Source organism: Diaporthe batatas (genome assembly GCF_019321695.1).
Source record: "Diaporthe batatas strain CRI 302-4 chromosome Unknown Contig00012, whole genome shotgun sequence".
Lineage (NCBI taxonomy): Eukaryota > Fungi > Ascomycota > Sordariomycetes > Diaporthales > Diaporthaceae > Diaporthe > Diaporthe batatas.
The window spans coordinates 259187-281735 of NW_025408559.1; the positions used below are offsets into that span (position 1 = coordinate 259187).

General features: G+C 44.5%; 3 protein-coding genes across 3 annotated transcripts; 2 read left to right on the forward strand and 1 right to left on the reverse strand.

The window, feature by feature from the left end:
- Positions 1–471: 471 nt before the first annotated feature.
- KVR01_010113 (Hsp90 cochaperone SBA1) lies at positions 472–1505 on the reverse strand (the record flags this gene model as incomplete). The annotated part of the gene is made up of 4 exons (XM_044791315.1): positions 472–665; positions 783–803; positions 882–1277; positions 1481–1505. The coding sequence occupies 4 exons, from the start codon at positions 1503–1505 to the stop codon at positions 472–474; spliced, it is 636 nt and encodes a 211-aa protein (XP_044641361.1).
- A 740-nt stretch (positions 1506–2245) lies between these two features.
- KVR01_009699 (uncharacterized protein) lies at positions 2246–4211 on the forward strand. The gene is made up of 2 exons (XM_044785704.1): positions 2246–2804; positions 2929–4211. The coding sequence occupies exons 1-2, from the start codon at positions 2757–2759 to the stop codon at positions 3586–3588; spliced, it is 708 nt and encodes a 235-aa protein (XP_044640947.1). The 5' UTR covers positions 2246–2756; the 3' UTR covers positions 3589–4211.
- A 12614-nt stretch (positions 4212–16825) lies between these two features.
- On the forward strand, positions 16826–19330 carry KVR01_009862 (uncharacterized protein). Its single transcript, XM_044792776.1, has 2 exons — positions 16826–17803; positions 17972–19330. The coding sequence occupies exon 1, from the start codon at positions 16899–16901 to the stop codon at positions 17724–17726; it is 828 nt and encodes a 275-aa protein (XP_044641110.1). The 5' UTR covers positions 16826–16898; the 3' UTR covers positions 17727–17803; positions 17972–19330.
- The last annotated feature ends 3219 nt before the right edge of the window (positions 19331–22549 follow it).

Genomic DNA, 22549 nt, shown 5'->3' on the forward strand with positions numbered 1-22549 from the left:
ATACAACAGACATTCTCGGAAGAACACGACACACGGGTGTTTTTCTAGAAGGGGAGGATAGGCAAGATCTCGCGCTGAACCATAGCTGGCCGGGACTAACTGCCGCAAATAATCGCTACATTTTACACAGTAAAAGAAGTGGTCAACTGCTCTAGGAATGAAGACAGAAACAAATCCAGAGGGACATATGGGTTGAACACTGGGTCAAAGCCCTCATGGCCATCCACCCCTGGAATTCGCAAGGCTCATCTTCATCTTGTATTATGCCGCGCCGGGTGTTGCGAGTTTCAACCCGCCAGATCCCGCATGAGTTTATGCCTTCGCCTCTGACCAATTCTGGCAGTCCCGAACTGAAGTGATTCTGCAGACATCCCGCGCGTAATCTTGATGTGAGGGAATCCATTACCTCCTCACGACGCCGCCATGGCTGACAGCCAGTTCTGGGCTGATGATGCTTGCCTGGGTGACGCATCAGGCAGCGGGCTTAGACTCCTCGGCGGGCTTTGCGTCGGTCTTCGCCTCGGTCTTGTCACCCTCCTCGCCCTCCAAAGCAGGCATGTCGTCGTCGTCCTCTTCGTCGTCCTCTTCGTCCTCATCCTCGCCGCCGAGACCGGCACCGCCTCCAAGCTTAGAGAAGTCGATGCCGCCAAAGTCACCGCCTGGGCCTAGGGGTTGGTTAGCTTCTTATCATCTTCAATTCGAGAGGGCACGCCTGGTGTGGAAAGCGGCCGAGGAGCCACTGGACCGTATCGATCAAGTGGTTGGGAGCAGACATGACTTACCACCCATGCCGGGCAAGCCGCCTGCGAATGAGATGCAGTGTTAGCCCTGTGGACTTCAAACAGACGGAGGGGCGGGTGTCAACACCCGAGACTGCTTACCCATACCGCCGCCAAACTGCGACAGGTCCTCCTCGGCGGCCTCGTTCTGCTCGTCCTCATCAACCCACTTGTCGAAGTCGGTTCGCAGGAAGTGGACCTTCTTGGCCTCCTTGAGCAGGCGGGGCCAGTAGGCCTCGTTGAGCTCCTTCTTCTGCAGCTTCAGCTCGACATTCTTGCCCGTGTGGTTGACCTTGGTGGCCGCCTCGTCGATCTCGGCGTAGAACTCGAGCTCCAAGTGGTAGGTCTTCTTGAGGGTGTCGGAGTGGCCGGTGAAGGTCAGGCCGGTGGGCTTCAGGTCGAGCTTGAAGCTCTCCTTGGGCACGTCGGGCACGGTGATGGTGAGGTAGACAAAGTTCTTGTCGGCATCGGTGCTGGACGAGCGCTGTGCCCAGAGAACTGCAAGGATTTGCGCGAGCGCGTGTCAGCAGGGGCCATGAGCTGCGACGAGATCACTCAACAGAGGACGTGGCGACGCAGGGCCAGGGCGCGTTGCGCAATGCGGGAGTGCTGCCTGGAGGCGAGGCGGAACAAGGGGGCTGGAACTGCTGCAGCAGCCGCCGCTGGTGCAGAGGAGATGGATGGACTAGGGCTGGACTTACCCTCGGGAGTTGCAGTGGTGGCCATGGTGTGGTTTGTGGTGATTTGTTGTGGAAATTACAGCAAGAGTTCGCAGAGTGAATATGTGGGAATTAAGGGTCAGGAGTAGGAAGCCGGGGGAAGTTTTGTGTGAGCTGCTCGAGTGGCCCGGCGTTTGTCGTCTGGCTTGTGGTTTGGTTTGTCCAGGATTTTGACGGGGAGTGGGGACTGATGTCGTTAGGCTGGTGGGCCGGGGGGAGGGGAGGGGAGCTCTGATGAGGCAAACGCGGGGTATGGCTCGGACTCAAAGGGGTTGAATTGAGCAGACGGGGCTCCTGATGGCAAGATTCTTGGGGATGTTGTGTGTAAGAGCACACGAGTTGATGTGTGGTTACGGGCTGCTTGCTTGAGAGGGAGGGACGGAGGGAGAGGAATGGACCGAGAGAGCAGATGTTGTCGAAGAAGATGTTTGCATTCAGGACCCCAAGCTGTTAGGAGCAGGGAGGGGGAGCTTGGGTGAGGCTGGGGTGCACACCCAGTGACACAATCAGGTCAAGCTCATGGAATTTCTCAGAACCACAGAGATCTGGGCCCCCTGGAGCCACCCACACTCCAGGCACCCTCATTGTTCCTAATTACACACCAGGACCCTGCCCCCAGCGTCCCCGGTCCCCACACCGCCTGTAAAGGAAAGCAGGTCAACGGTTGAATCACCGTGCCATAAGGCTGTCCCAGCAGCAGGCTGGGTTCGATACCGGCACGCCTCACTCATCCAGGCTGCCAGGGGCGATACGGTGAGGACTCACAGGCCACTGTTGCTTGGAAATGATGTCTTGTTACTCTGCCAATCTGCCTGGCAAGCCTGTAGTACAAGTCCCACGAAAAGATACGGCATGCATCGCAACCGGGACCATCATACCAAATCCTCCCTGCATGCTAATAAGCCCAGGCCTCGTCACCTCCCAAGCCTTCCAAGGCCAAGACTACTCCGTACTTGGGGATCAATCAACGCCAGGCTGCCAGATCGCTGGCCGCCCTTAGCCCTGCCAGCACGCGGGCGCTAACAGAGCCGCAACCGAACGGCCATGAGTCCATGCCCGTCTGCCCTGGCTGCTCACGTAATTCCCCTGTCCGCCAAAAGTTGACCCACCCGCCGGGCACTACGTCAACTCTCCCCCGTCGACCGCCGTCTAACAAACGTGCGGCTGCACCGTTATCCCAAGCCTGACAACCGCCATCCCTAGAATATTGCTGCCGCAGCACGCCCCCTGTACCCCCTTTGCCGACCAGTCTCCAGACATGGACACGTTAAGAGGCCTCTTCGCTAAGCCAGATCCCTCGGCACAAGTCAGTACAGTCCGATCAGCCCTGAGACGGCCCAACCCAGGTTGCAGCCGCGACCTGTCGACGCCATGCTACCTTGGCACTGTTCTGACCACCGTCTTGCTGACCTGGCCACGTCCTGCTCCAGGTACGGAAATGTAACATGCTCCTCCGCCAGAACATGCGCAAGCTCGACCGCGACATCGCCCAGTCCAAGCAGCTCGAGGTCAAGGCCAAGAACCTCATCGTGCAGGCCGACAAGCGCGCCCAGAAGGACCCATCGCGCAGGAAACAAGCCGAGAAGGATGCGCGCGACTTTGCCCGCGAGCTCATCCGTGCCCGCAAGTCGTCTGCCCGCCTGGTCACCTCCAAGGCCCAGCTCAATTCTGTACAGATGCAGGTAAACGAGGCCTTTGCCGTGCGCAAGATTGAGGGGTCAATCCGCGCGTCGGTTGGTATTATGAAGGACGTCAACACCCTCATCAGGCTGCCCGAGCTGGCCGGAACCATGCGGGACCTGAGCGTCGAGCTGATGAAGGCCGGCGTGATCGAGGAGATGGTCGAGGAGACCCTGCCCGAGGACGACACCCTGCTGGGCGAGGACGAGGAGGCAGAGGGCGAGGTCGACAAGGTCCTGGGCGAGATCCTGAAGGGCAAGATGGACAAGACGGGCCAGCTGCCCAGCGCCCCGCCGCAGAAGATCGAGGAGCCCGCCCAGCCCGCAGCCGCCGTCGAGGAGGATGACGAGGAGGACATGGAGGCCACCATGGACCAGATGAGGAACAGGCTAGAGGCCTTGAGGAGCTAGACAGCATGGTCCGCTTCTTTCAGCGCTGGCGCGAGAGCGCACACGGTTTGACAAGGTCATCTGCACGGAGTACGGAGTTTGGGCTGCGGGTTTTGGTCTGCCATACAGACCAAAACTCATTGGATCGGGTTCACTGCCACGGCTGGAATGATCGGCGGCGTGGTCGGGGGTAGCCAGTGCTTTTCAAGACTTTATTCGTCCACATCAAACCATCTGAACTGAACATGTTTGCTGTGGCTCTCGTGAGCTGAAGACACCACAAGGCAGTAGATAGGGTACAGGCTCGACTGCGGCTGACTTTTCCCGAGGGGTTTGGATATAATCAACATCAAATGCGCGGGAGGTACGTCTCCTAAAGAGTGATTGAGTATGGTGTTCAGCATTCATGATTTGTCAGAGGGCGTCACGACTATAACAGCGGAACTGAAAGGCAACGAACCAGCTTCTGTCGCCGGTGGATATCAGCAATGGCAACAGGAGATGTTCTGCCAGGCACAAGCAGCGCGATCTTGATTACCAGCCTACAATTGGCCCATCATCAATCCCCGGTAGACCGCGGTTGCCTTGATCGCAGTCTCAAGAACGTAAAGGCTCAGCCAGCTGTATGCTGCCTTATGCGGCGCAAGGCAATTCCCCCGTTGAGACGTAACAAGTAAGTTCCGCTGATAGTTCCTATTAGCCCAAGGCCGATGTGTTCAAGTGGTGAGGACCAGTTCGGTGAGCGTCTTCGTCCATGCCTTGCTTCCCACCGAGAAGTAAGAGTAAACGTCGACCATATTCTTCGCTCCTGTGTGACAGGTTCTCTCCGACATTGCAGACGTGTGACGATTGACACTGCGGTAATCGTGAAGGTTTTGATGTTCATCTATCACCCATTTTTGACGGCGCTTGGCAGGTCTGCGCAGTCACTTCGTAGGCTGCAGCCAGTCCGGCATTCAACGGCATTCAAGCATGTTTGTCATCTTCTTGTGCTTGCTTCATTCACCGTGGGTGGATTCAGTGATGTCATAAGATGCAAAGACGGTGGCACGGGCAGGGTTCGAAGCCGATTATAAGAAAGTCTGCCTCAAGACTTCGCCTCGAGTGAGGCGCTTCAGAACATGTCACAGGAAACTCCAGACCCGACCTGCCCGGTTGCCTTTTCCCGCGCAACAGGCACGCGTAAGAAGCAAGCATGAGACCAAGAAGGGCATGGTCTATTGTCAACCGACGGTCGCGGTCTCATCTGGATGCTGCTTACACAGGCAGGGTTCATATGAGGGATTCCTGTGAATATGAAGGACGCCCGTGTCAGTGAGCAGATTCCCTGGCTCTCCACGGCCCATACGGCACTGTTGGTGCGCCATATACGGTCAGGAGAGGCTTTTGGGTGCCCAGGTGCGAGGCATGCCCGGGCCTGGGCAATATCTCTCTAGGCTGATAAGTCGAGAACAACAGGCACGCGTGTGAGCCCAGACTACACAGCCCGGTGCCGATACGACATCTACGCTGGCCGCCGAGATAGTTGGCTGTCCGTCTCTGGCTTCCAGCTGGCGCCTGCCCGCGGGAGAGACAGGTACGAATGCTTCAGGCTAATACAGCATACAAGGTATGGTCTCGACAGTGAGGCGACTTCCTAGGCTGGCTGGCGAGGCGGTAGACTGCCGGGCCAGACGATATTTCCACGAATCACTACATGGTCCAGGGTGGCCCAGGCGAGGTTGTGTTGGGGACAGCGGAGTGTGCCAGACACGGAAATCCTGAGTCACAGACATAGTCTTGGGTCGGCCTGATGGGGTTTTCACAGTCTCGATGAGTGGGCTGCATTATTTGACGAGATATTGGCACCTCGTGGCCGAGTACGCGCCTCAGGCTTGGGGTATGGGGAAGCAGTCCGGCGTGTGATGCGCTTTTGCTGGAAGAAAGCCTGCAAAACACTGAGACATCTGTCTCTCGTGGTCGTGGCCGTGGGAAAGGTCAAGATAGGCGGTTCAAGTCACAGGACAGAGGTCCCGAGACGACCTCGAGGACAGGCCGTGGGGGTCAGTCAGGTGAAGCACAGGAGCACAGCCACGCGAGGCCGCCGCGCCACGACAGCCAGCCACCTATTCCTGCCCGATACTGTGTATTTCAGGCTCACTGGCCTGCTTGCTGGTCCTTCTCACCGCCCCGCGAGGACCGCCCTACGAACATTCCCGGCATGTGAAGCATGCGCTTGCCTGCCTCAGCGAGACAAGACAGGGCAGCAGAGCTCCTATCATACACGCCGCAGTCCTCGGGTCTTTGACGCCCTGAAACATGGGAGCGAGATGGACGGGAAGAGGGTTGAAACAGATGTGATCTCCATCCCCGTGCATCAGTGGCTATCCGAGATCCAACGTCTGCCAGGGTCCGAACGTCGGCTGCTATGACGCTGCGGGACGAAAATTTAACGCAATATGGTTTTCCATACTACTATATAGTATATATAGGATTCACCCCTAAACTTTATTACTAGGCGACTTCCCTACCTATATAATATAACACTATTCCTATTAATTAAACCCTTTTAAAAGTCCTCCTCTAATTAAATATATAATATTAAAAACTTTAAATATTTAATATTATATATATTTAATAATTTACTTAATAATTTACTTAAATAGATAGTAAAAACCTTAATAACCCTTAAATCCCCTAATCTCTCTTAAAAACCCTTATTTAAAAGGTTAAAGTTTATAAACTAACTTAATTTATTAATTTAATTAATTATTAATATTAAACTCTTAATTTATTAATTATTATATTTAATTAAATATTAATTTTATTATTATTTTAAATATTTATAATTTAATATAATAAATATATTAATTAACTTTAATTTACTCTATTTATACCCTCTTTTATTAATTATAATTATTAATATAAATTATTAATAAATATAATATTTTTAACTATTTTTTATATTTTATTATTCCTACTATTTTATAAGTTTATAACCCTTAAAACTTATTTTTAAAAATTAAAGTTTATAACTTTAAACTACCTAACTTAACTTATTAACTTATTTACTTATAATACTTAATTTATTAATTTATTAATTATAACTCTTAATCCTTTTTAATACTATTATATTAATAATTTTATATTATTTAATTAAATAATTATATTATTTACCTTTAAATTACTTTATTTATATTTTTAATTTAAAAACTATTAATTAAAAAATAAATAATATTAAATATCTTTTTTATTAATTTTAAATATTAATTAACTATTTATTAAATTATTTTAATAATTTATTATTATTTATTTATTATTAACTCTAATTATAAAGTTTTTAATTTATTAAACTATATAGTAATTATTTTTATTTATTAAAGGTTATTATTTATAAATAAATAATATACTTATATTAATATAAGTTATAATAGTAAGTATTATAAAACCTTATAAAAAAGTTAAAAAAATAAAAAAGAATAAAAGTATTTTTTTAATATTTTATAATTACTTTAAATTAATAATATTTTAATCTTACTATTATTAAGCTTAATTTTTTATTAAAGGATTTTAATATAATAATATTATATTAATAAATTTAATTTTATTACTCTTATAATAATTAAAATTTCTTAAAATTTTAATTAAATATTTTTAACTTTTATTTAAAATTAATTATTTAATTTAAATATTTAAATTAATAATACCTTTTTAATATATTTTTATTTATAAAAGATAATAAATTTATAATATTAATAAGTTATATTTTCTACTTTAATTAAATATTTATAATACTTTAAACTCTTTAAACTTTTAAACTTTAATTTATTATTTTTAATACTTTTACTTTAATTTACTAAACTAACCTTTATAATATATATTTTATTTTAACTTATTAATATTAACTTTTATTTATAAATATACTTTATTATAAATTTATTATTTTTCTATTTAATTTAATTTTAATTTTAATTTTAATTATATTAATAAAAGAATAAAAATATTAATAAGTAATTTAATTTTAAGGATTTTAAGGATTTTAATATTATTAAATTAATATTATAGCTATAATATATAGTGTTCTAATATTCTTATATATAATGTGGTTAGTTAGTATATTATAATTAGATTAGGGTCTTTATTTATCTTAATTATTTAATTTAAGCTTTACTATACTATATAGTATTTACTCTTAATTAACTATTATTTATTATTAGCTTCTATCCTATATATATAGTCTATAATGTAACCCACTATATACCTATTTCTATCTTAGCGCTAATATCCTGCACTAATTATTATATTACTATTATTTACTTAACTATATTTATAAATAATGCATCTCTCTATATTTATATTAATTTTTATACTTTCCTCTTTTTATATAAAGCTAGTAGTTTAAAGGTTTTTATATTTTATTTTAATCTTTATTATATACCTTAAATATTACTCTTTTAATTACTACCCTTATATTATATATTATTATTTATATTATTATTATTCTTATACTTAATTAATATTTAGGTATAATTAAATAAGCTATAATTTAATTTGTTTTATTAATTTTTTTACTATTAGTCTTATTAATATTTTTAAATTATAGTATTTAAATATTATAATAGCTATTATTATTATTTTTATAATAGCTAGCTATATTATTAGTTTATATTAATAATTAACTAAGTTAGTTAAAAAAGAATAAAAGTATTAAGTTAGTTAATCCTTAAGTGGTCTTTATATATTATAAGATATATACTAGCAATTTAAATTCTAGTTTTATACTTTTAGCTATAAAGATATATTATTCTAATAATTAGTTAAATAAATAAAAGGTATATCTTTAAGATATAAAGTTGTTTTTTAAGATTTATATATCTTAATTATATAGTATGCAAGTCTTAGTTGTATTTATTAATATAAATTGGAATTAATTTAATATTATTAGTAATATAGCTAACATATAATATATAGAGAATAATAAGTTTAGTCCTTTAATTAATACTAGGCCTAATATTAGTGATTTTTTAAATTTATTAAATAATATTTTTTCTAAAGAGAACCTTTAGCCTTTCTTTTTTTAGTTAATTTTAAGGTATATAAAGGGGTATATATTATTAAATTAAATTTAATATTTCATTATAAAGAATCACTTTTAGTTTTAATTTATCTTTATATAGTTAAACTTATATAATAAGGTAATATATTATATAAATAAAGATAGTATATATTAAAATAGTTTTACTATATATAGTATTAATAAAAAGTTATATAATATTTATTTTATTATTTTAATTTATATTCCTTCTTTTTTTATAAAATAGGTTATATAGTAGAGTATAGAGCTACTAGATATATCCTAGATAGATGTAAATAATTCCTAGATTTTAAAGTATAAGTAAGGGATCCCTACCTATAGATTTTAACCTTTAACTACAAAGTTTGAGGCCTTTATTATTATTTTAAATTAAAAGGGTATTATTATTTCTATAATAAAAATAAGGAATATTAATTTAATGTTATATTAATAAGAATAAAAATCTTTTTAAAAACTATTATTTTACTTTACTTTTTATAAAAATTAAAATAAGTGTTTCTATTTAAAGTTTAAGGTATTTAAACTGGATAAAGCTATAAATAGAAGTTTTTCTACTTTTATAAAAATATAATTCCTATTTAACTACTAATAGTATACTATATTTATAATGTTATAATCCCTAGGGTTTTAATTTACTAAGTAGATATAAAGTAGACCCTACTTTATAAAATATAGCTTCTTTATATATTTATTAGTTATTAAAAAATTATTTTAATACCTAATATTTACTTAAAATACTTAAATATATTCTTATTATTTAAAGGTATATTATTAATTATAATATATTATTTATTATTATTAAGAAGCCTTATATTCTAATAACTACTTATATATAAGTAGGTACCTAAACTTTTATTTAAATAATCTTATATAGCCTTATTTTACTATATAAATAAAGTAATTTTAATTAAGTTATAATAGAATTAGTATATATAAAAATAATAGCTGTTAGAGTAGAGTGACTATAAGGGTTTACCTTTTATATAGTTTTATTTTTTATAACCTATTAAAATTATATTTTTATACCCTTAAGCTTATAGCTTAAATATAAAGTTATTAGTAATTTTAAAGGGATATAAGCTATATAAAGTACTAATATATTTAATTTAAGTAATAAATAAAATAATTTTAAAGATATATTAACTTAATTTATATATAAAGTTTTTCTTTATTTACTCTTTTAACTTCTTTAATAAGTCTTAATACTTTAATATTTTTAAAATATAGTATTTAAGTATCTTTACTTTAAACTTATTATCTATATATATTTTAATATTTAAATAGTATATAATAAAGTCCTTTAAAGCTTTTTAATAGAATTATAAAATAAATATATTATAGTTCTTAATAGTAATTACCTCCTTTTAAAAGTTATTTTTAACCTCCCTTTAAATACTAATAGGCTTAGATATATTGCTACTAATATATATAGAGTGCTTTTTAGTCTTATAAATATATTTCTAAATGGCTAGCCTATTTTAAGTCCTTTTAATGTTTAGGTAAAACTTCTAAATATTAAAGTAATAGGGGTTCTTAATATTTTTTTTAACTAATTACTCTTTAATTATATAATAGTATAAGGTACTATTTTTATAGTCTTTATATATAGTATAATATTAATTAAACTTAAATTTTTTAATTACTTTAATAAATACTTTTTTATTAAAAGTGTACTTAGAGTAGGTTAGGAAGATTAATTTAGTAACTAGTTAGAATTTATTTATTGTTTTATTAAATAGGTTAATAAAACTAAGTTTATTATTAGAATTAATAATATTTTATTAGTTTTTTAGTTAGTTGTTTTTATTTAGTTAAAAGATAAAAAGTAACTTTATATATAGTAATAGAGTTATAAATTATAGAAATAATAGTAATAGAGCTTATAGTTTAAAAAATTAGAAGTTTAGGACTATAAAGCTAGATAAGTTGTTTTATAGGAAGTTATTTTATAGGAAGTTATTTTATAATAAGTCCTAAATATTAATTATTAATAAATTTAGTTAATAAAAAGGAGGAGGAGAAGAGGTTAGAAATAGTTAAGTGAAATCTATGGTGGGTACTAGTTTTTACTATAGTTTGGAATAGTATATAGGATATTATAGTTAGATTTTAGTAGATATTCTAATATCCCTTATATAAAAGAATAGTCTTATATATAGTAAGTAGGATATTATAGTAAACTTTTAATGTTACTTTTAATATTAACCCTTTAATAACTCTTAATTTATATTAGTTAATTAATTTAATTTATATAAGGATTTTATATTAACTTATTTAATTTATTAAATTTTTTAAACTTAATTACTTTTAATAATTTTTTATATATTTAATATTAACTTATTTAATATACCCTTATATATTATAATATTTTAACTAAACTTAATAATATCTTTTATTTATAGTAATTTATAAAGTTTTAACTCCTACTTTATTTAATTTTTAAACTCTATTATCATAATAACTTTAATAACTTTAAGTAATTAATTTATATAATTTAATTAAATATCTTTAAATTCTTTATTAATAATTTTATTATAATTAATTTTAATAAAAATAAAAATAAAGCTTTAAACTTATTTAACTTAAAAATTAAATAGTTTATAAGTTTTATTAAAGGGTTATTAATATAATAAAATTAAAAAAATTAAATTTAAATACTTAATTATTATACTAATTAAACTAATTAATAAATTATTAATAGCTTATATTTAACTACATATTAAATTTAATATACTCTAATAATTAAAGTATTATTATATTATAAAAATATTTATATATTAATATAAATAATATTATTATTATTATTATTTTTATAAATATATTAAAAAATAAAATATATAATAATATATTAATAGTTTATTAATTTATATTTAAATATTCTTTTATATTTTATTAAAATATTAATTATTATTATAATATAAATTAATTATTAATATTTAATTTAACTAATTATTATATTTCTATTTTTAAAATATATTAAGTTTAACTTAAATTTACTTTTATTAATAATATTTTTATTAAAGAATTAATATTATTAATTATAAATTAATAAATTATAATTTAATAAGTTTATAATAAATTAATAATTTATTATAATCTTCCTAAAAAATATTATAAAGTTTATTAATTCTATTATGTTTAATAATTAGATATTTTAAAATAGTTTTATAAGTAATTAAAAGTTTTAATTTAATTTAAAAAATAAAAAAATAAACTTTAAAATATATTAAACTTATATTCTTTTACTTTTTATTAATTTTAAATTAAAAATAATATTTATATTATTTAATAAAATAATACTTTAATATATATAATAAAGGCTATAAAAATCTATTTCTTTAACTTTTTTATAATATATATATTTATAATTAACTAATTTATTCTTTTAATTTTAACTCTATTAAATATATTTAAGTTTAAATAAAATATTGAATTTAAAACTAATTAAATCCTACTTTACTAATAATATACTATAAAAAGGTATTAAAAGTATAAAAAGCTATACCTTTTAATATATTAATAAAACTCTATAAAAGTATATTAAGATAGTTTAAAGTAATAATTAACTTAAATAAAAATTATATTAGAATATAATACTATATTTTAATAATATTTAAATATAAATTATTTTATTATATACTTTAATATTATATTTATTACTATATATTAATTATTAAGATTATAAATACCCTTTAATTTACTTAATTTTAACTAGGGACCCCTTATTAGTACCTTAAAAGTAACTAACTAACTAAGATTAGGGGTCTACCCTATAGTATATAGTATTTTCTATATTTCCCGGTGTTGGCGCTGGCGGATGGGGCGGCGTATCCACTATAATTGTCCCGTAGGATCTATCTATCATCTATCAGTGCGTCGGTTGATGATCTGCATGCTATCTGTGGAGGACCCCACCCCCCCATCCCCCCCACGCCTGTCTTCAGACAGACCCCGAGGAAGAGGTTTGAAGATTTACGCATGGGGCAAGAGTTGGAAGCCGCCCAAGGGAAGCGGGATTCTCTCGCGGACCATGGCCGAGGAACACGTTGGCGCGTCAAGGGGCGTGCCTGCCAGCCAACAGATTCATGCTGGCCAGGCGGAAGTGAGATGCAGGCGGTCAAACAACGTTGCATGCCTCGCAGGCTCGCAGGCAGGCAGGCAGGCAGGCAGGCAGGTCTGGGCCGCTTCCAGGCGTCCTTCTAGAAGCATGTTCACGATGCCAGGATGCGGGCCCGCGGCCGATCGGTGGGACAAGGTTCGAACTGACATCAGCGAGGCCAGCTCGGAAAGGGCTCGAGCTCAAGCTCAAGCTCAGAGGCCGCAGTGGCCACGGAGGGGCCAAAGACCTCGGATGCGGATTCCAAGTCTGTCGAAACCAGCAGAGGGCCCGTCGTGAGCCTGCCGTCATAGCTGTCAAGGCGTGTGCGTGTTGTCCGTGTGGAGATTTGTCGGCGTCTATGTGTCGCCCCATTCCTGAGTCGTGAGTCGTTTGCCGGCCACGGATCGAGGGCGAATCCATGGCCCCCAACCGGCGGACAGGAATGAAACACAGGCCAGTTAGTTCATGACTGATTCGTTCAGTTGTTGTTCCGTCGTGAATCGTTGCTTCCTTCCCCCTTCCCTGCACCAAGGGTCCTTGCCGGGGCAGATCGACCTTGTCAGGAGTCAGTCAAAGTTGAAGAGTTTGCTTTATTGCAATTGCAACCTCTTTCACTTTTCCGAGCGACGCCAATTCCACAACCACGGAAAATCAACCAGATCCCGGAGAAATTTCATTTGTTTTTTTTTTAATTTCTTAGTTGTCTCTTCCTCTTCTTTTCCCTTCTCTTGGTGGGTCTCGGCCCAATGTCTTGACTTTCAGTTGTGGCTCGGGAAATCTATAGCCGAGAGTACAGGCTGCTAGGTACCTAGGCAACTAGGTAGATACCTAGTAAGAATGAATATCCAGAGGTTGCCCGCGGCCCGAGTTCTAGAGCGCACTGCCCGTAATCCAGACCCTCATCGTCGGCATTGCAGATCACAGGAGTCTCACTCTGGCGGCTGGGTCCATCTGGAACCTCTCGCCCGGGCGCGATCTGCGGGGTGGCCCACGACCATTTTCTCCGGCATGTTCACCTGCTGGCTTGAGCGTTGGCGGATGGCAACGTTGATGATCCCTCAGACCGTGGCCGCCGCCGGGTCGGATCCGTGCACAGGGTCTGTCTGAAATATCAAGGGGGCCTCTGGATCTGCCATCCCTGGCCAGACACACCCCAAGCTCTGCGTTTTCTAGCCTCCCGCCTCTTATTCGTGACGAGTCAAGCGGCCTGAGTGAAACTTGGGGCAAGCGTCGGGAGTAGTAATATGTAGTGACCTGTCATCCAAAGTGCCCGATCCTGTCTCCGGGAATACTCCGTGCTGCTGCCCCGGAATTGCTCGGTTCAAGTCGAGACACGGCCCTGTCGCGGGGTGCATAGTACAGACCTCTACGAATAGTAGTAATGATGAAGCCACGATGTTGCATTGACGACACATGTGCACGGTGGGGGAGTAGGAACTGGCGCTGCCAGCGCAGCCTACACGTAGCCAGCCGGCTCGTCATCACCGCCCTTTCTTTGTTGTTTTTGTCTTTTTCCTGTTCTTTTGGCCGCTGTCGGACACATACGGAGTACTTCACACAAGTACAAGTGTGGGGTGCCTCTCCGCCGGCGCACAAGTCCAGCCCTACTCAGGCGCATGAATAGATATCCAGGGAAGCCAAGCCAGCCCTTTTTCTGTCTTGCCAGATTGGGCCGGCCGAGGCCAGAGGGCTCCCTGTTCCCCCCTCCCTGCCTCGCTTGCCCGTTGGGCCTCGACGTCGCTCCAGACTGCGCCAAAAATGCGTAATGGTTGACCGCCCTGTCTGCCTGCCTGGCCAGCCCCGGGCCGGAGTATAGACTATGTGTCTACCATAGTACATGAGATGGGCAAGGCGCCCCGAGGGTGCCCGGTGCCCTGCTTGGACTGGTGGTCTGCATGAATAGCGCGCGGCCACCGAGCTCACTGGCTCACTGGCAATGGGAATACACTATCCCGATTATATGACGGATGCCGCGAAAATGGGACGGGGCACAGATCAATCGATGCACACACAAGGTTCACCTCGACCTCGCCCGACTCAGTTTCCCCGCCACGATGATGAGCACCTCTCGCCCACCCCGCCTTGTCGCCTTGTCGCTCCGTCAGGCCGAGTCGAGCCGGTTGACTCTGAGCCTGGTCCCGGTCCCGGCTGATGTAAGAGTTGCGGAGGTGCGAGGGTCAAGGCCAAGGAGGAATCAAGATGCGAAATTGCAGAGATGACTGCGGTGCCGGGCGATGCGATGGAACCCAACGCGGCGCGACGCAACCTATTACCAGACGGCCGGGCGGGCGGGCGCGACGAGCCCAGGTTGACGGGCACGAGGTGACATGACGGCGGCCCCTTTTATGACCAAGCAGGCAGGCGAGCTCTCGTTTTGCAGTTGATGATTATTACTACTGGCACGGCAGCGCGTGGCACAGCATGGCACCGCATGGCAGAGCATGGCGCACTTGCATGCCCGCCTCTTTGGGATTACCGTCGTACACGCAGATTGTCGGTGAAGTCATCATGGGAATTCTGAGTCAGTTGCTACCGTCACCACGGCTGATCTGGGGGGTCGCACAGCAACACACAGGAGTTGGTGAGCAATCCGCCTCCGCAAAGTTCTTCCCCAGGAAACCGGTTTGAGTCTGGGGTGGCGGTGGGGACTGATTGGGAGGGGAGGGGAGCACAGCATCTGTCGCATCCATGCCTTAGGGGCGTCGGGGCGATGGCCCTCGAGGCCAGCGTACGCAATCCAGTGTGCGTCGCCGTGTAGACTCGAGATGCCGAACCAGTTGCGATTTGCTCGCTGCGGTCCGGTCTGCGCCCAACCAGAGGGCATGGGGTTGGCTTGCTGCTCTGTTTGGACCTGTCCTGTCCTGTCCTGTCCTATTCTTATTACCACTCACACAGTATTGTTACCCTGCACCGAATCCTTCCCACGAGCCTAATTTAGACCAGGGCCTGAGGGCGACAGAACAAGAAGGCCATGGTTGTTTCAGCTTTGTCTGCTGGAGCCCGGCTGTTTGCATCTGATGGCCCGGAGCAGGCGTGCAGGCTTGGTGGCGGCGGAACTGGATGCCCAAGGAGAAAAGGAAACGGTTTCGAGCGGTGAGATGCAATAAGGGACGACGGTAAGTGAGAGCCGGCAGCCGGGTGTGTGAGCGAGGCAGCCGAGGGGGGGTGATTTGCCCTCGGGGAGCGATTGGCGAGGTTCCAGGCCAATGGTAGGGCTGGCAAAAAGGACGGAATGCCGCCGGAAGAGGGAGCCTGGCTGCCTGAGTGTGCTTTGTGTGCTTGTGCTGTGTGCTAATGCTGTGTGCTATGGCAGCACGCGGCAAGAAGCAGTGCACACACAGGCGTACGGGGGACGGGGAACGGGGGACGGGGGACGGGGGAAGGGGGAACGGTCCAAAGGGGAGAGAAGAGAAGCAGGTTACCGGCATCCTGTCTTTTTTTTTTTTTCCTTCCTTCCTTCCTTAGGCCTTGCAGACCCCTTGCGACCTACAGTATACCTAGGCACCCATGGTGGCAGGGTGGTGGTGGTGGTGGTCTCGGTGTGGTGCTGCTGCCGTGTGTGGCAGGCCTGGCTGGCTGGCTGGCTGGCTGGCTGACACTCTGGCCAGAGGCGGTCAGGCACTGACTGACCGTGTTGCGCCTCCCGACCGCCTTTCTGCAGGCATGGGGTGGGTGACAATCTCGCAAAATAGCGACCTGGCAGCCTGGACAGCAGCTTGCTTCTGCCGTCCGACCCCCCTTCTCAGCCTATGCCGCTGCCGCAACGACTTTGCTTACCCGTCCAGGAAGCTGGAAGCGTGGGGGAGTCATAACCGCCGTGTACCTGATGTAGCCACCCCGTACCCCGTCGCGCGCAGAGCCCGGGCCAGGGACTTGGCGAGACCTCGGAAGACATGGGGGCTACCTCCGATCGCCCCCGTGGGAATGTTTGTACTACCGGTACGTACCGCATGCATGTACTTTGTCGTTCCAAGGCTGCGGCATCCCTGCCCCTGTCTTGTCATGTTCTTCTGCCCTGCCCGGCCCTGCCAGCCTGCCAGCCTGCCAGCCTGCCAGCCTGTGTTGCCCTCCCTCGGACACGGACACGCGCAGCCAGCATGTGGATGATTCATATATCATCCTGGGGGCTCCCTCGGCGGTCTGTGTCTGGGTCCCCCGATGGTGGATGGATATCATAAATCAAACAACATCACGAACGCTCCAGCAGCAGCAACAACCAGACACCCCAACGCCCACATCAACAAAGCAGCCCCAAACCCAAGACAAACAGGCCCACCGGTTGCGCCCACACTCACACTTACACGCCGCAGCCAACACCAAGGCCACCACCAACAACCAACACCAGCACCACCGCGCCGCAACCAACTCTGGTTTCCACAAGGGGGTATATCAAGGCCACCGCCGCCCTTGACGCCCTTGACGCCTCGCTGGTCAACCGCACCAGCCCCACGCACCACCACATACTGCGCCAGAGCACGCTCTTGCTCCTCACAAAGCCCTCTCACAATGTCCTACGGGTCATACAGCTCCTCCTCGCCCATGGAGATCCCGTCGCGCCGCAGCGCCTATCACAACTCGTACCTCGACGAGTCCTGCGCCTTCCCAAGCTGGCCACGCCGCGTCTCGCTGGGCGAGCACGCCAGCGACCAGCCCCGCGCGACATCCTACATCTCGGACGAGGACCTGCTCTTCCTCTCAGAGCCCGTCTTTGCCGACGAGGACGCCCACTCCGTCTCCAGCTACGGCTCCGGCACCCCATCACCGCGCCTCGCCCCGGTCCGCCACATGGGCGGCGCCGAGCTCGAGGAGATGAGGCGCGAGCAGGCCCTCCGCCAGCAGGAGCTCATGCGCTCCGTCATGGCCGAGAAGGAGATGCGGCGACAGGCCGCCAGGGCCCACAAGCAGCGCAAGTCCTCGTCCAAGAAGGCCTCGAGCCCCCGGTCCAAGCTCTCGGCCATGACCCCCATCGCCGAGGCCGTCGAGTGAAGGGGCGTCGCCTCCAGGAGGCGCCGGCTGCCTTGCTGACAGCCGTCCTCGGCCGCCCCAGGACGCACTCGTACAACGTACGTATAAGCTTACTACCTGCACCCTGCACCCTTCGCACTCACTTCCCGCCGCGCTGGGCCGACTGTCGCACAACTACCACCCTGATCCCGAGGGTCCTTTTGCCTGCAGATCGCCCTTCCATCCCCCGGGTGTTATGGGAGCTTGCTTGCTGACAGTCATCGCAGTCTGACTCTTACTCATCTAATCGGGCCCATCCTTCGGTGATACCCCTCCAGCATCCATCTGTTCTAAATTCATTCTACTTGGCCCGACCCGACAATCCGCCGGCACCCCACGCATCCAACAGGACACCCCCATTCCGCCCTGCATCTGCCTAATCTTTTGGGCTCTTCTCGGTAAACAGCCAGCCACCCTTGCCCTGGACCCCTTTTCTCGGACGTTACACCTTTGGCCCTCACGATGCACACCTGGCCGAGGCAGCAGTGGTGATGACAAAGCCCGAGGCACCACACAGGATGCTCACGTGGCTGCTGGCCGTGGTGTCGTGCTAGAGTCACCAGTCTCCGAGTCATCTGCTTTGGCCTGGCGCTCGACACACTTGACTTGGTTCCCCGTCGAGCACGCGCAGCCTGCCGAGACATACTCGCCGGGTGCGACCTGGGCGTCGATCTTGTGCCGTTTGGGGTTACCCGGATCTGGCCCTCGCCTATTTTACCTCCTCCCTTGTCGACCCTTTCGGCAAACCGGGCTGGCACGCGGCGGTGTGCGCCGCGGCGCGACCAAGACCAGCCATCGGGATGGAACGGGCTGCGACTTGCGGACATGCGGAGCAGCCCTCCCCTTCCCCCACACCGTTACACATTTCAGCCGGATATCCATCGGGATTTCTTTCCTGACTCTCAATCAAATCACCCCCAAACTTTTAAGCTTCCGAGACTTCTCGACTCGGCTGCGTCACCCGTGCCAACCCTGGGCTGGCCTCGGGCGCGCTCGGCCAATTCATCCACACACTCACACACTCACAAACACAAACTCTCGCTCTCGCTCACCGGCAAGGGCAGCGGTTTTGCGCCATCATCCTGCAACCGCCCAGCCGGGCCTTTTCGCACGCCAACCGTGCCGGCTAGGAAAGTCAAATTGCACTTTCGGGATTCAATTTCCACCGTTTTTTATTATTCTTTTGCTTTCTTCCTTTTTTTTACTTCTGCTTGGATACGCGGCGACGAACAGCACAGGGTGACACAGAACATATCACACAAACGGAGTCTAGGGTGTGTCACCGGCATCGGAGGACACCAGCATCATCATGGTTTCGGTATATCAAGCGAGCGATTTTTTGGGCTTATTCCTTGTCTTTCCACACATAGCTAGGAGTTCATGTTTGAAGGCGCACACAGAGGAGACAGATGCGCTTGCCAGCGTGTCCAGTCACCTTCGGCGTTGGTCCTTCTCTGCATCCATTTTCCTGGCATCTTATTTAGGTAGTCTTAGCATTTCGGTAGATACCCCCTGCCCGTCACCTCGAGTGCACGCGAGCCTTGATAGCAAGTCTTTCATCAAATCATATTGATCACACACACACACACACAATGTTCCTCTCACGCTTCGATCTCAAATCGATATTCGAGTTCCTCCTGTGATATGCCACCAACGTAGCAACTACTTACGTGCAAGTTCTTCCTCAAGAGGTCGCCTCCCCCCCCCCCCAAAAAAAAAAAACCGGCGCCTCTCCACCCGAGCGCTAACGGGCATCGCTCCGACATGATATTGGCACCGTCTTGGGGGCAGGCCCTAGTGCAAGCGAACTCATAGCCGTCATCACATACACACACACATGCGAAGCGTGCCTTTATCGAGGCTTTTGTGCGAGGGCGGAGCCGGCGTTGTGTGGCATGAACAGGCAGCCATTCGTGGAACAGATATACTGTTGCCCCACTATCTCAGTGTGTCGTGAAACTGTCAATGGTGTTATGGCAATAGTTCGAGGAGGGTATACACACACGCACAGACGAGGCGCGCTTATGAACCGACTGAGCACGTGAGTTCCGGCCGGGCCAGCAATGACCAAGCCTTGATGTATTTCTCTGCGCCTTGCTTTCGATATAGCGGGAACCCCCCTTACGTGTGTACCAAATCACGAGTCGACGGCGCGAACAAGTATCTTCCCGAAATGGTGTCCCGGGCTTCCAGGAAGGGTAAAGGTGACTAGGATTCTACCAGAGGTATTAAACAGCATGTAGAAGTAACTACTTGGTGCGTGGTGTTGACAGAAGAGCATCTCCAGATGTCCGCCACGGTTTGTAAGAAATGGTCAACGTTGATTAGCATTCATCAGATTCGGAGTGCGAGTGACAAATAACGTCTAACACGCAAACCTGTCCGCATATAGCCCTTCATTTACCCGAGTCGCGATCCACAAGTACCTGGTGAAGTGCGATCTGAGAAGTTATTTAAAGTAAGGACACCTTGGTTGGAAAGGACCAAGAGATCATCGCTCCCGAGCTTCACCCAAAAATCCATGCTGCCGAGCGGTGGACCTACAGGTCAAGCCCTGGAGTACTCTCGCCACCCGAGTCTCTTTCCGACAAGCTCGTGGCATTTGGAACCCGGCTCGCGCCGTATAATAAGGGACGGTGGCCTAGGATTACTCCAATTATGGCCATATAATCCTTCAAACTGTCACAATCGTCGAACTGATAGTGGCGAAACTTGAACGCTTGGGTCTGCAAGGGAATGCCTTAGAGGCTCTAGACATTGGCCCTTTATCAAGCTTGAATCCCGCAAGGAATACGCTGAAATGAATGAGTTGCTCGTCATCTCCATGCCCTGGATATGGCCACTTGCTGCTCCGCATGAGCAGCGGACAAGATTGTCGGTGATGGATTGCACGACAGAGGCGGAAGCAGCGTCGGACGGACGGGTCAACTGGTAGGTTGCCGCGGAGAGTGGGCAGCCGCTGCCAGACATCGTCGACATGACCGGCTTCGTTTCGTCTCTGCCAGATCTGACCAACCAGCACCCTCAAGCGAGGGGAAACGCATCTGTCGTGTAGTCTAGATAGATGATGCAGCCCTGGAGCAACAAAAGAACGGCATAGAGCTTGCCCCTGGGATCACTGCACCCCAGCGGAGGGAATTCGCGCATGGGCCTTGTCAGGCTCCCAGATTCGTCCCTCGACGCCGTAAATGCTCCAGAACAGACCAATGGCCACGCTCCATCACCAGCAGTACGCCATATAACGAAAAGACTTGCGCCCTGGGATGCCCACAACGCAAGGTGTTGTGCTTCCCAAGCACAGTTTCCTACTGGTAGTGTACCCAGGTACTCGACAAATCGTACCGGCACATATAAACCCTTCATAGTCAGGACTAGCTCGACTATACTGTCACTCGCCTCCGATTTCTACCGTTGGGCGTTTCTCGACCGCGCCGGGCCCCGGATTTATTGCCAATCAATCATGACCATGATCACCGCTATTCCGAGTAGCAGTCATCGGGTGCCATCTGTTTGGAGCGCGCGAAGGGGCTGCTGCTGAAGTGTGGCGTGGGCGCCCACATAAGCCAGGACGGCTTTGGCATCGCGATATGCATCGCCCATAATATAAGACTTGGTGGCCCTTCTCATAGTCATCGGTCTGGTCTATCTGGTGTCGCTTCTATTCCGCATACGTCCGGGCCCATATATGGCGCCTTTATACAGCGGTAAACGCTTAAAGACCCAAAGCGCTTAGAAAACATGCAATGTCGATATGAGTGGTAAAGTAGGTGGATATAGTAAACAATAGTAAGCAGAATACCTGAGCCACTCATCAAAATTCCATCGAGTCCACGAGTAGTAGTCCAGTGTGTCCGTGTTTCTCATAAGCCACAATTTGTGACACCCCTCCGCCAGCTGTTCACTCTGTCCTTTTCGTTACTGCTTATATAGGCTCAACCTGGATGCCAAATCTCCGGTATACCGTTCTATCTAACCCAGCAGATGTTCAAAGTACCATCCTCGTTTGCCTTGGGGGCTCGGAATACCTCCCAGCAGAGTATGGACTGCTGCGTTGTGGTTGGGGGTATTTGACAGTTTCGACGTTGTCCAGACCGTTGGAATACACAACAGTAAGATGGACTCCAGATGAAAGAGCTGAGATCTGCATAATCACGGCCAACTCCCCAAGGAAGGCTGTTTTTATCGATATGGTTCTATCGGGGCAACTTGTTCCCCGGTGATATTTACATGTGCTATGTGGTGGACTTGGTCTGGTGATCTCCAGTCACACATGGAAATTCCACTAAATTCCTACCAACTAGGTTATTTCTGTTCATTACAATCCAAGAATCTGCTAACGGAGCTGAGGATTCTCCAGGGGTTGTATCTCCTTTGTGATTAAAGGAACAACTGCCTGGTCTACAGGTCCGGCTGGTCCCAGATGCCAACGTGACACCTTTTGTACAAGACACCAAATCTATTTGAGGTCGGACCACGGACATCTATGTGGGTCAAGCATTGTTTTTCAAGCTAATTATATAACTATTAACTGCAGTTTCGGTCCATTTGTGTATGATTGCAGCAAATCACCATCACCCTGAGATCTCTTTCTACATTGACACCAGCAATATGCTTAGTTTGTGTACACTTGGCGTTAAATAGAGGGGTCATTTCAGTAAGGTCTATGTACAGAGACGGATGCAAACAAATGCAAGGCCGCTATGTTCTGCTGGGCACGGCTTCACTCATCTTCAACTAGAATGAGGGGGCTTGGATCCTGGGAAATGCGCCTCTCCTCTCTTCTCCTTTCATTCGATATTTTGAGC

Excerpts from the sequence above, each read along its gene's own strand:
- KVR01_009699 (XM_044785704.1), top strand. The coding sequence starts at position 2,757 with ATGGACACGTTAAGAGGCCTCTTCGCTAAGCCAGATCCCTCGGCACAA. Across the intron at positions 2,805-2,928 it reads AGCCAGATCCCTCGGCACAA|GTACGGAAATGTAACATGCT; the intron begins GTCAGTACAGTC and ends GTCCTGCTCCAG.
- KVR01_009862 (XM_044792776.1), top strand. The coding sequence starts at position 16,899 with ATGGTGGATGGATATCATAAATCAAACAACATCACGAACGCTCCAGCA.